At 41.1% G+C, this 14087-nt stretch overlaps 1 protein-coding gene across 1 annotated transcript in view; it reads left to right on the plus strand.

The window, feature by feature from the left end:
- Positions 1-8656, plus strand: part of RGSL1 (regulator of G protein signaling like 1) — a 51168-nt gene extending 42512 nt beyond the window's left edge. The window contains exons 19-22 of the mRNA XM_070748542.1: positions 3652-3779; positions 4063-4158; positions 6306-6363; positions 8409-8656. Coding sequence (XP_070604643.1) covers positions 3652-3779; positions 4063-4158; positions 6306-6363; positions 8409-8448 — 322 coding nt within the window. The 3' untranslated portion in view covers positions 8449-8656. The remainder of the gene's footprint in view (positions 1-3651; positions 3780-4062; positions 4159-6305; positions 6364-8408) is intronic.
- Positions 8657-14087: the final 5431 nt, after the last annotated feature.

The following is a 14087-nucleotide window of genomic DNA, read 5'->3' on the forward strand; positions in this document are numbered from 1 at the left end:
GCGGTGTGCCCACCGGACACACACATGCACCCACGACACTCCCAGAGAGCGTATCGGTAGTGCCGGCAACAGGGAAGCCTTGCCTGGATGAGAGGATGATAATATAGCAATGACATGTCAGAATAAAAAAGTCACTGGGCATGATGTTCTTTTTTTAAATTTGGGAAGTATCTACAACCCTTTAGAGCAGAGGTCCCCAACCTTTTTTGCACCAGGGACCGGCTTTCAGCTAGACCAGTTTTCCATGGCCCGGTGGGGGGGGGGAGCTAGCTGTCAGCGGCGCCGTAAAAGGGGCGATCAAGAGAGGAATGGGTGAATGAATGGACGGAGGGTGGGAAGGAAGGAAGGAAAGAGGGAAGGTACAGGAACAGAAGAAGGGTGCAAAGAAGCAAAGAAAGGTGTGAAAGGGGAGAGTAAGAGAGGAAGGAGTGAAAGAAGGGAATGAGGGAGGAAAGAAGGGAGGAAGGAAAAGGAAAGCAAGAAATGGAGGGAAGAAAGGAAGGGAGGAAAGGAAGGAAGGAAGAAAGAAAGAAGGAAAGAGGGAAGGGACAGGAACAGAGGAAGGAAGCAAGGAAACTTATGAAAGGGGAGAGTAAGAGAGGAAGGACTGGAGGGAGGGAGGGAAGAAGGTAGGAAGGAGAAAGAAAAGAAATAGAGGAAGGAAAGGTAAAAGAGAGAAAGACAAAAGAGCAAGAAAGAAAGAAAAGAAAGAGAAAGAAAGAAAGAAAGAAAGAAAGAAAGAAAGGAATAAAAGAAAGAAAGAAAGAAAGAAAGAAAGGCAACTTCAAAGAAAGGCTCACTGAGCATCTCTCACTCTCTCTCTCTTTCTATCCCTCTTTCTTTCTTTCTCTTCCTTTCTCTCTCTCCTCTTCCTTTATCTCCTCTTTCTCTCCCCCCTCTCTCCCCCTTTCCCTCTCTCTTTCTCTCTCCCTCTCTTGCTATCTCTCCCCCCTTTCCCTCTCTTTCTCCCTCTCTTTCTCTCTCTCCCCCCTCTCTCTTTCTCTCTCTCTCCCCCTCTTTCTCTCTCTTCTTCTCACTTTCTCTCTCTTGTTTTCTTTCTGTCTCTTTTGCTTTCTCTCTCTCTCACTCTTTCTCTCTTGTTTTGTTTCTCACGCTCTTTCTCTCTCTTGTTCTCTCTCTCTTGCTATCTCTTTCTCTCCCCCCCTTTCTCTCACTCTCTCTTTCTCACTTTCTCTCTATCTTGCTGTCTGTTGCTTTCACTCACTCTCGTTCTCTCTCCGTTCTTCTCAGCGGTGACGCGCGCACGCCCTGCCCGCCTCACATTTGCCGAGAGGACTTTCGCCCCGGGCTCTCAGCAAGGGGGTTTGCATGAGAGGCGGGGCCGGCGGAAGGTGATATTCAATGTCGGGGGTGCACGGGCGGTTTTGCGCGCGCTCCCTATCTCCCTGCTAGCCCACTCGGAATATGTATTCAAAATAAGAAAAGCCTTTGCCGGCGAAGGCTTTTCTTATTTTGAATACAGTATTCCGAGTGGGCTAGCAGGGAGATAGGGAGCGCGCGCAAAACCGCCCGTGCGCCCCCGACATTGAATATCACCTTCCGCCGGCCCCGCCTCTCATGCAGCCCCCTTGCTGAGAGCCCGGGGCGAAAGTCCTCTCGGCAAATGTGAGGCGGGCAGGGCGTGCGTTCCGGGTGCGGGAGGAGCTGCGGTGAAAGGCAGGAGGTGGCAGAGGAGCAGAGGGGGCAAATCGGGCGGGCGGTGGGCAGCGCGGAAAGGCCGAGGGGGCCCTGGCGCCGCGGACCGGCTGAAAACCCCCAACGGCCCGGTCCCGGTCCGCGGACCGGCGGTTGGAGACCCCTGCTTTAGAGAATAAAGGTTATAACAGGATTTATTTAGCTGGTCCCAATGTTCATTTTGCAATCCTAGCAATACATATATCAAAATCAAATGAAGGTAGGAGCCTGCATGGTGTACTCTTACTGCTTGCACTGCTTTTATGTGATAATTTGATTTTGGATGGTTTGACAGCCCTGGTTTGGTAGTACAAAAGAAACGTTCAACTCAAAGAAGAATTACATGCCCCTAAGTCAGTGATGGCTAACTTTTTTTTCCTCGGGTGCCTAAACAGCATGTGTGCGCATTATTGCGCATGTGTGAGTGCCCACGCCCATAATTCAATGCCTAGGGCGACAACAGCTTCCCCTGCCCCCCGGAGGCCCTCTGGAGGCTGAAAACAGCCAGTTTCCCAACTTTTGGTGGGCATGGGGGAACTGAAACATCTCCCCCTTGCCCATGTTGTTTTGGTGTTAGATTGATTGTGTGCTTGTTTTTTAATATTCTGGGGTTGTTTTTTATTAATTTTTTAGCTTAACATTGTAATTGGATTGGTGGGTATTGGATTTGTTATTATGTATTGTTTTTACTTGTTGTGAGCCGCCCCGAGTTTGCGGAGAGGGGCGGCATATAAATCCAATAAATCTAATCTAATCTAATAGGCTCGTGTTTCACCCTCCCCAGGCTCCAAAGTCTTCCCTGGAGCCCGAGGAGGATAAAAACATTCTCTCCCATCCTCCTGGAGGCTCTCTGGAAGACAAAAACACCCTCCCAGAGCCTCTGTGCAAGCCAAAAATCAGCTGGCCGATACACACATGCATGCTGGAGCTGTACTAGGGCAATAGCTCACGTGCCATCAGATATGGCTCCACGTATTATTATTTTTTCATATTATCATCAATGGTGGAGTTGTAGCAAAGTTAAGAAACATTGGAAAATGATAGAAAGAATAATAAAAGAAATAATAAAGCAAGAGATAGAAAAAACTCAGGAATTTTACTTATTAGGTATAACCAAAGAGAAATATAAGAAAGATATTTTACATCTAGTTATTCACATAACGACAGCGGCCAGGATAGTATATGCACAAAATTGGAAGGGGGAAGATATTCCCAAAGAGGAGGCGGTTATTAAGAAAATTTTAGACTGCGCTGAAATGGATATGATGACAAGACGGTTAAATAACCAAGAAGAATCTGAATTTTATGTGATTTGGAATAAAGTGTATGCATGGATAGACAAAAAGAAGAATTAAAAATGCACAATAGTAGTATGGTTAGGATTTAATTTTTGTGTTTGTATTTTGCTTAGATATGAAGTTTATGGTTTTTTTTAATAATAAGGTAACATAAAATATCTTCTTTTCACTTAAAGTAATAGGTTGACTTAACATATTAATAATGTATTCTCTTTTCTGTATTGCAATTTGACTTCTTGAACAAGCGGGGTATTTGCAACCCCAATTTTATGTTAAATGTGTGTTTGTATGTTTGTCAATTTTAAGAAAATCAATAAAGTTTATTTTAAAAAAAGATATGGCTCCACGTGCCACCTGTGGCATCCGTGCCATAGGTTCGCCATCACTGCCCTAAATTGTCACTCTGTCTACTTGTCTACTGGGGTGTAAGTAATTTTTTTATTCTTTAATTCTAGACCTGGCCTGCACAAATTATAGCCCACCTAGCAAACACAGTCTGTTATCCATGTAGGACAGGCCATTAGGGGGGGTCAGGAAGCGTCCACGTTCGTTTGTCTGCTTTGTTTTTTGTACTTTTCTTAGTGAGCCACTCTTTGCTTTGCCAAATGTGCATTATGTCAATAAAAGCTGCCAGCAGTATCAACATTTTTCCTGGCAGATACTGTTGTTGGAAAGTGATGAAATATTTCAGAAAACATAGAGGAGAAAAAGCAGATGTGTCTCATTTTTTTCTACCAACCTCGCCTACAAAAGCAGCAGCTAGGAAGGCCAATGATTTCAGTGGAGGTAAGCAGAACATACAGCTTCCGTGATTTATTTTGTACATGCTGTATATTATAAAACATATATTTGATTAGCATGTTTGAACGGTATATCACAGCACCAAATAGCAATTCCTGACCTTTTATAGGGTGCTAAAACAATGTTTTTCAATCCCAGTAACTTTAATTACATTGTTGTTATACTGTGCATATTAAAACAACTTTTATCAGTGATCTTTTATTTGGGGGAAATCAGGAAATAATGCCTGTGTTATAATTTGCTTTCACTTTTTAATAAACCTATATAGAAGATCATCCAATCATCAGGTTTACTATACTCAAGGGGATACAGCTACTGCTGCCTCAACCAAGAGACGCAACAGACGAATCACCTGGAGAAAAATGTAAGTCTTTTTATATAATTGTGTTAATCTAACACAAACTAAATTTAAAGAAGAAGAGAAAGAAAGATTAAAAAGTGCAAGGAAATAGGAAAAATAAGAAAGAGGAATATAAAGAAAGAGAATGGAAACGTACAGGTAGTCTCCACCTTATGATCACAACTGAGCCCAAAATTTCTGTTGTTAAGTGAAACATTTGCCCCATTTTACCACTTTTCTTGCCAGTAAGTGAATCACCACAGTCAATAAAAATAAAATAATAATAATAATAATAATAATAATAATAATAATAATAATTATTATTATTATTATTATTATTATTATTATTATTATTATTATTATTATTATTATTATTATTATTATTTATTGGATTTGTATGCCGTCCCTCTCCGTAGACTCGGGGCGGCTAACAACAATAATAAACACAACATGTACAATCCAATAATAAAAAACAACTAAAAACCCCTATTATAAAACCAAACATACACACAAACATACCATGCATAACTTGTAGTGGCCTAGGGGGAAGGGCTATCTCAACTCCCCCATGCCTGGCGGTATAAATGAGTCTTGAGTAGTTTACGAAAGACAGGGAGGGTGGGGGCAGTTCTAATCTCCGGGGGGAGTTATTTCCAGAGGGTTGGGGGCACCACCCCGAGTCTGCCGCCCCGAGTCTGTGGAGAGGGGCGGCATACAAATCTAAATAAACACAACATAAACAAACATAAACAACCACAGAGAAGGCTCTTCCCCTGGGGCCTGCCAAACGACATTGTTTAGTCGACGGGACCCGGAGAAGGCCAACTCTGCGGGACCTTATCGGTCGCTGGGATTTGTGCAGTAGTAGGCAGTTCCAGAGGTAATCTGGTCCAATGCCATGTAGGGCTTTAAAGGTCATAACCAACACTTTGAATTGTGACCGGAAACTGATCGGCAGCCAATGCAGGCCGCGGAGTGTTGAAGAAACGTGGGCGAATCTTGGAATAAGTTAGTAACACAGTTTGTTAAGTCATTTTTCAGGGTTTTTTTTGCAAAGTTGGAGCCTGAACCATGTAAAACGTAAGATGACTAGGTACATGAGGTTTTGCCAGTTTATAAAGCCTTACAAGGTGTGCAGGTTCTTCAAATATCTCCAACATACTATTGAAACTGCCGCGTTTACAGCTTCTAGAAGTTGGCCCAAAATGTCATTTTTGCAGACTCAGCAATTTGCAATCCTTTATTTGAGGTCTCCTAGAAGTCCCAATTTTTAGTCTTTTGAACTAAAATTTTGCACAGCATCGTTTTATATCATAAAGAAACTATGTGCCAAATTTCATCAAAATCTGAGGTGGTAAGGTGGGGACCACTGGTCCACTTGACCCATGGTCACTAAATGAACTGTTGTAAGTTGAGGACTACCTATATAAAGAAGTGACTTCCAGTCTTGATTACTAGTAGGAGTCAAGCTATTCTCCAAGTATCTGAAGGCAGGACAAGAAGCAGTGGGTAAGAAACTGTTCTGGCCTATCACCGAAGCCCCAAATAATTATGCAATACACACACAATCTTACAATCAGAAATTAATCAAGGAGAGAAGCAACTTAGAACTAAGGAGAAATTTCCTGACAGTTTGAACAATTAATCAGTGGAATGACCTGCTTCCAGAAAATGTGACTACTCCAGCGCTGGAAGTTTTCAAGATGTTGGATAACAATTTGTCTGAAGTGGTGTAGGTTTTCCTGTCTAAGCTGGTGGTTGGACTAAAAGACCCCCAATGTCTCTTCCAACTCTGTCATTTTATATTCTACTACAAGCATAAACAAACATAGTGATTCTAGATTTGCTAGTGAAAATCCAACTTCTCCGTATGGTAAACAACTTAGCTGCTGATCAAACATCGGCTGGCCGTAATCTGCTAACAAGTAAAGAAAGCCAGCAAAATCCAAAAAGCAAATTAAATTCTTACCTAGGTGATCATATTTCCTGCACTCTGATCCTCTCGTTATTATTAGTCAGTGTAATGAAGTAGCAGCAATCTATTCCTAAAGACATTTGCAATTATCCTGAATCTAGAACTTGTGGTGTGGATGAAGGGAGAAAATAGGAAATAACCTATCCCCAGATAGGTTGAAGGCTTCAACTCTAACTTAACTTCTTTTCCTTGACAGCATCAACAGTAAGTGTAACCCGTGGGAAATCGTCATCTGGTGCCTCTATGCAAAAAAGGTAAAATATCTTTGAAATATGTTGACTCTACTTGATACTTAAAAGTTTTTGGCAAATGTAGAATTCTTTAAAAGCATCCTCTAGAAATTCTCCACCAAATGTATAGGCTGATTAATTAGAGAAAGACGATTATTGACTTTTTCAGTGAAAATTCTTCATTAGTTTATTGGACAATAAACAGGTAAGGTATTTCATGGGTTTCTTATGGAATGTACTATGTATGTGCCTGTGTTTCACTTCTGCAACCACTGACAGGAGCAACTATGCTTAAATTTGGTCAACATTTTGCATCCTGCCTCCATGCAGACAGAGGGTGACAGTGTTATTGCTGCCACTTATGTGCATGTAGAAACATGCACAAGTGGTGGAGACTATTCAGAGGAAGTTTTACAAAGCAGTCAGCGGTAGGAAGAAAGCATGAGGCAAAGACATTCTCAGATATTTCACAGAGAGGAAAAAATCTGAATTTTGTGAGATTTTGGCATATCAAGACATAATTGTGGTTGTCAGCTACTCCCACCACAACCATCACACACACACTTTGTCTTGTCCCTGAATTGCCCTTATTTTGAGTCCATGTTGAGTGGAATGGTGATAAGGTTTCACTACATGTCCCAATACTGTATTTGAATAGCCTTTTCCTCCATATTCCAATATGATCCAATGGCAGCCTAAAGTTATGTAAAATAAATAGGTGGTAGAGTTCAGTGACAAGTATTCATTCTGATCAGAAAGAAGCTCTTGGGTCTTTAAGACAATGGATTTAAGGTGGCTTCTCAGCCACCATTCTGTATGCAATTATTCTCTTCCTAAAGAGATGGAACAGAGTGGCCAATGAAAGGTCTTGGCATGTGATCACCATTTGCAACTATCTCAGCCAGCGTCCACCAAATATAATCAATAGCCAGATTCTGTTAACAATTGCATTATTGCAACTGCAGTGATTCATTTAACAAACTTGGCAAATAAATAATAATCATGAAATTGGTCACAACCCATTCAACAACAGCAATTCTGATCCCAAAAATGTTCATAAGGACTATGGTGAGGTTTGCTTGCCTTTTGGGCATGGCGCACTTGGCTTCCAGAGGGCCTTTGGCCAACTGCCACCTGCTTGTCTTCCCCTCGGCCTCAGGTCCTGCTCCCCACATCCAGCCCATGACAGGGGATGACAGGCCAGACCACCCGCCATCCAATAGCACTTTCTTCCTTCTCCCACCACCAAAACAAAGAGAGGCACATACCTGGGAGAAGCGGGAGAAACAGAGGGTGAGCACACGGAGGCCAGTGGAGTATGGGATGGTGGGATGACATCATGGCAGCCATTGCGCAGCACAGAGCTTGGCGGGCCATTTGAATCATGACATCAAACAGCTGAGAGAGGGAAACGTAGGGTGCCGGATAGTAGTTTGGTGGGGGAGGTTATTTTAAAAGGCACTGAGAGGCAGATGTTCTCAGCACTGAATTTCTCTCGGCCTGCGCGGATAAAATGCAATAAACCACAGGTGTTTATAGGAGTTGTGGCTCACGCCCCATGCAGAGCCCCTATGGAACAGAAGGCCTCAGCAGGTGGACAGCTGAGATGTTCAAGCAACTGACCAAGCTCCTGAAAAAAAAAGAGAAAGAAAGAGAAAGAGGAAGGAAGAAAGGAAGAAAGAAAGGAAGGGAGGAAGGGAGGGAGGGAGAGAAACAGAGATAAGAAAGAAGGAAAGAGAGGAAAGAAAGAAAGAAAGAAAGAAAGAAAGAAAGAAAAAAAAGTTATGACCACAATTGAGCTCAAAATTTTGGTTGCTAAGCAAGAGCATTGTTAAGTGAGCTTCATCACATTTTACAAGTTGGCCATGCCCACCCAATCACATGACCACCAAGACGTGTCACTAAGCCATGCCCATAAAACCGGTAGGGAATTTTTTTAGATTTCACCACTGCCACAGCCTAAAAATGGCAACAGATCAACTAATTCCTAATTCAGTTGTGAATTCTTATAGCATTACATATCTCAACTTTAAATTGTTGAATTTGCTTTTGCTTGCATTCTGACACAGGATATCACTTTTTGACGATGGAAGAAGATTAACAGCTTAATATCTCCCTTTCTGGAGGCACGGTGTCACCAATTTCTCAATGGGGGATTGCACATTTCTGCTGCAACATGTGGAAACTGAGATCCTTGTCTATCACCACAGCAAGTAACAGGGCTTTGACAAGCCTGAAAAGATCTTTGGGAGCTATGTGATAAAAGTATATTTTCCCCCCTGGGATGTATTTTTCTAATCCTTTCTATTAATTCTCAGAAAGCAGAAGTAACCAAAGGGGGGAGGAGAAAAAAAGGGGGGATTTAGGATATATCTTGTGTGCATAAAGGGATAAGAATCACTGCAAAATTTAGAGAGCCTCTGTAGTATAATTAAGATAGGTTTGTCCACCCCCTTGATATATTTTAAGATTGAGATGGCAGATTTCTATTTTATTATGACAAGCTGTCATTTCAGATTTTATTTGAGAGGGGGAATCATTGCTTGTTTTAGTTCAGAAGATGAAACAGGGACTTGTAAGAGATAAAACCGGTAGCAATTCTGGAATAAGCAGTTATATTAATCATGAAATACTGGTCTCTTATTAAACCTCCCTTGCCAGATCTTTCTGTATCAGCAAGTTTAATACAAAAATATATCTTTCTTTCTTCAATCATCCCATCCAGATGTCACAGAATCAACAGCTACTGTATCCCTCTGTTTCTTCCAGATTTTTTAAAAAACTACTCTGAATCTAAAGATTTGGCAGCATCTTCAACAGTGGGACAATACTCCCTTAAACAATCAAAATTTTTATCTATCAACAGATACTGGTGGGAACATTAGGGGTCAGCATCCACAGCAAACCACTGTGACACCACAATAAAGCCATGCATGTATTGCTGCTATATTATGCAAGCTGTCCTTATCTGTTTGCAACCTGATGTCTGTCTCAAATCACACAAGTCCCATACAAGGTTGATGCAACCATACGCATTTTGTCATTTTCTTTGTTGATGATTATTTCTTAACCATGATTCCAGGAAAGGGGAAGGAGGGAGGAATAATGTCCTGGTTATTGGGGGGGGAAATCCTTCAGCATGAGACTTAGAAACCTCACCTTTTCCTATGTCCTAGAATTAGGGGATTCAGTTATTTCTTTCCATGGAGCATCTCCGCAAATATATATGCATAAATATTGGGTTCTTGGTGCTGTCTGAGCTTGGTGTTTTTCTGCAGACTCTTCTATGCATAAATGATGTTTGTTTGCGTAGTAAAGAGATCTCTGCAAGAAATCAGCCAAGCTCAGAGAGCATCCATAACCCAACCCTTCAATCCTGAATAACATACATTTTCTACAGTTTGGATGCATTAACTATTTCTGGATGAATTAATCCATTGAATCACTTTGAGAAGCCACAAATACATGCATTAATACCATTTGCATACCAAAAGAGGGCCAGAATGCATTCAAGATATTATTACAGCTACCCACTAAAAACCAGAATTACAAACACAGGATCACAAGGTCCTCCAAAGTCATTGGTACTCACTTTTGCAATCATTATTCCCAAGTACCCACATAAATGTAAGAGCTTTTACAGTGACTTAAAAATCTGGGACTGTTTTGAATTGTACTCTGTGTCACAAGCAATACTTCCAGTAACTACAAATCCGCTATTTTTCAACATTGGCAATTTGAAAAATTGTGGATTTCAGCACCTCGAATTCCCCAGCCAGCATCTGCACATCTTGAGGTTACCACAATGGAAAAGCACTCTCTCTCCACGTTTCCTGAGCCCAAATTCTGGAACCTGGCTGCTTTTTCTATATTCTTGAAGGAAATTGAACTCAGCTATATTAGAAGCTACTGTATGTTTCTTTTGGTATCATGGATATATGTCCTAGAGGTATGTATTGCATTCTTACCCATTTATAAACAATACCAGATCCATATATATAGCACACATACACATTTCAGAGCATAATGAAACGTGCTTGTTTTCTTTTTCTGCAGCTGCATTTACAAAACATTGATTGGTGTCCGTTTGTACGGCAAAGATCTTCATATCAAGCAAGAAAGGCTTGGAAGCCAGACTTTTTCTTAACATAGATACTAAACAATTATGTTTTTGTATTTCTCTTTATATCAGTTGTGTTTTATATTTAAATAAAATCGAATAGCATTTGAGCACATTGCTACCATGAATCAAAGGTAGTTTTACCTGTAGCAATTGACTGTCATTTATATTCATTGAACTGGCTAAAACGGTTCTGAACATGAAAACATTGACCATTTTGATGTATAAACTTCAATACATTGTTAAATTTGGAAATAGAATAAGATTTATTTATTAGATCTTTATCTCACTTTTCTTACTTTATAAGTAACTCAAGGAGGCAAATATTCGTAATACTCAGGGGTGGGTTTCTAACTTATCTCACTGCTGGTTCTCTTCCTCCAATGCCACATGGTCGCGCCTGTATGCGCAGTGCCGAAAATTAAAATTAAAATTCTAAAAATAAAGCCAGAACAAGATGGCGACACGTGCACAAAGACAAAAAACAGGTAAAAATACCAAAAACCAGGAGGAACCCACCTCTGGTAATACTCATTCCTTCTCCTATTTTCCCCACATGACAGAAAGTGGTCATATAAAAAATGTTTTATTGTTAATCGCAGCACTAGTGTTGGGTGAACCGAATTTGCAAAGTTCGAGCTCGTGCCGAACTTTGCAGTGTTCGGCATGCCAAACCCAAACCTTTTTAAAAGTTTGGGTTTGGCATTTGCTCAAACACTGCGAACCATCGCCGCCCGGGAGGAGAGTGGGGAATCTCATCGTGGGATTCCCCACCTCCTTTTGCTTGCAGCGCCGCTGTGGCATCCTTTTCTGTAAAAATAATTCCCCACCTCCTTGTTTATTTTTACAGAAAAGGACGCCGCAGAGGCACTGCTGCTGTTCAGGTTCAGGTTAGGCGAACTCACCCGAACTTCACGGCAAAGTTCAGCTGAACTCGCCGAACCCAAACTTTGCCCAACACTACTCAGCACTGTTCCGATTAAAATTGTATATGGCATAGAATAACATACAGCGCTACAAACTTTGTGTCTACGATATGAATATCAAATTGCTAAAGTCGTTCCCTTAAATGCTTTTACTCACTTAATCAAAAACCACAGCTATCAGAAACAAAAATTCTTTAGGCTCATTTGATTTGTTTCTAAATGAAGAGCAAATTGAAATTTGCAGAAGATTGAAAGATTAAAACATCTATTATCTGTTCCTTCTGTCCTGGCCTTGTAAAAAAGAAAGAAAAAGAAATTTTGGTTTATTCTGGCTCTTAAGCTGTGGCTATAGAGGCCTAATATCAATAACAATAACAGTAACAACAGAGTTGGAAGGGACCTTGGAGGTCTTCTAATCCAACTCCCTGCTTAGGCAGGAAACCCTACACTACTTCAGAAAGGTGGTTATCCAACATCGTCTTAAAAACTTCCAGTGTTGGAGCATTCACAACTTCTGGAGGCAAGCTGTTCCACTGATTAATTGTTCTGTCAGGAAATTTCTCCTTAGTTCTAAGTTGCTTCTCTCCTTGTTCAGCATCCACCCATTACTTCTTGTTCTACCCTCAGGTGCTTTGGAGAATAGGTCCATAATATAATCACAGAGCCAGTTCTCATCTACAAAAGCTCCTGTAGCTGATGGTCTGACTGAGAGAAAATTGGTTAATATACATAGCATCCAGCTCAGCCTCACCTTTCCTGAACCAACTGAATAAAAGAACTGAGGGGAAACTATTTATTAAGCAACCTTGAGATAATTTAAATAATAGATAAATAAATTTATCAAACAACCCTGGAGAGCTGGAGAGAGCAGTTAAGAAATATGAAATAAAAATAAAAATAAATAAAAGTATTAATTAGGGTGACTGTCCATTTGCAGTTGGACTCAACATCTGAAATGGTGTTGAAACCCGTTTTTACTGATGACTTCTCCGATGTATCAATCCAATCCTGAAAAGACCTCTCCACAATGTGGTTCAACTGGGCAAGCCATTACTTGGTACAGCAGATTCTACTAATTCTGCACCAGCCTACTTCAATAGTTAAATGCAGAGAACTTCATTAACTAATAGAGTATTGTGAGATTAGCAGGAGATTTCGTTGAGTTCCCAGAATATATCAGGACAAGAAAGGAAAGGTCTCTGCTGTCCAATTGAAAATCTGACTTCTTCCAAAATGACCTCATTTTCTATCAAATGACAACAACCCCAAGCTTTGAGACAATGCCAGTGGGAAGTGTATAATAACATTGTGCACATAAAGAGCCAGGGTGGCGCAGCAAGTAGATGGTATACTGCAGGCCACTGAAGCTGACTGCAGATCTGTAGGTCAGTGGTTGAAATCTCATCACCGGCTCAAGGTTGACTCAGCCTTCCATCCTTCCGAGGTGGGTAAAATCAGGACCCGTATTGTGGGGGCAATATGCTGGCTCTATTAAAAAGTGCTATTGCTAATATCATGTAAGCCAAATGAATGAATGAACGAACAAACAAACAAACAAACAAACAAACAAACTCCCTTGCTCTTTATATCTGTCAAATGACTTATAAATTGTATCCCCATCAATGGGGATTACAAAGAGGACTTCCGGTTCCTCCGACCAGGTTAAAATATTTTTTTAAAAAATATGCAGGTGGATCCTGGAATCAGCAGCAAGGGGATGTTATTGACTCAAAAGTGATCAAATGCAACCCCTGTCCCAGATGCATTGAAAATATTCAAAGTCATTAATTCACATTATACAGCGGGCAGATTTGTAACTTAAAATGGATTTATAAGAGGAAACAACTTTCAAGAAAACAATGAGATTATCTTCTAAGGAGAGAATTCAGATAACACACAATTTCAGTTTTTGAAATGAGACTTTATATGTTATTGAGGTGCTAACTCATTTGTGTGAAAAAGACAAGGTTTTAAACTGCCCTGATTTTATTAGGTTTTTAAGCTGTATTAGAAAACTTTAAAGAAACCTAGACCCATGATGGTGAACCTGTGGCATGTGGAGCTATATCGGAGGACACGCAAGACGTTGTCCTATGTCAACTCCAGTACGCAAGTGCATGATGACCAGCTGATTTTCAGCCTTGGGAAAGGCCATTTTGTCCTCCGGACATTTCCTAAAGCCCCAGAGTAAGAAAAAACCACTCAATGGGCAAACCGTAAGTTTGGAAACACACTTCTGGTTTGCCCGTTGTGCTGATTTTTGTATTCTGGAGGGTTCAGGGAAGCTTCTTGAAGCCCCAGAGTGAAAAAACAGCACAAAGGGCAAACTGGAAGTGTGTTTTCTGAACTTTCAGTTTGTCCGTTGGGCTGGTTTTTTGCACTCCGAGGCTTCAGGAAGTTTCACTGAACCCTACAGAGTGCAAAAAACAGTCCAACAGGCAAACCAGAAGTCCATTTTTTAAAACTTCCAGTTTGACCGTTTCACCATTTTTTCACGGCCCAGGCTTCAGTGAGGCCTGTGAGCATGTGCGGGGATGGCAATTGTGTGCATGCGCAGGGGTGCACATGTGTAGGAGGGAGGAAAGGGGTATGGGCACATGCATGCATGCCAGCATACCCCCACCCCATCCTTTTGGACATGCAAACCAAAAAATGTTTGCCATCACTGTCCTAGACTGTTAACTTTCTGCAGCACAGTGTTT

Source organism: Erythrolamprus reginae, chromosome 3, assembly GCF_031021105.1.
Source record: "Erythrolamprus reginae isolate rEryReg1 chromosome 3, rEryReg1.hap1, whole genome shotgun sequence".
NCBI lineage: Eukaryota > Metazoa > Chordata > Lepidosauria > Squamata > Dipsadidae > Erythrolamprus > Erythrolamprus reginae.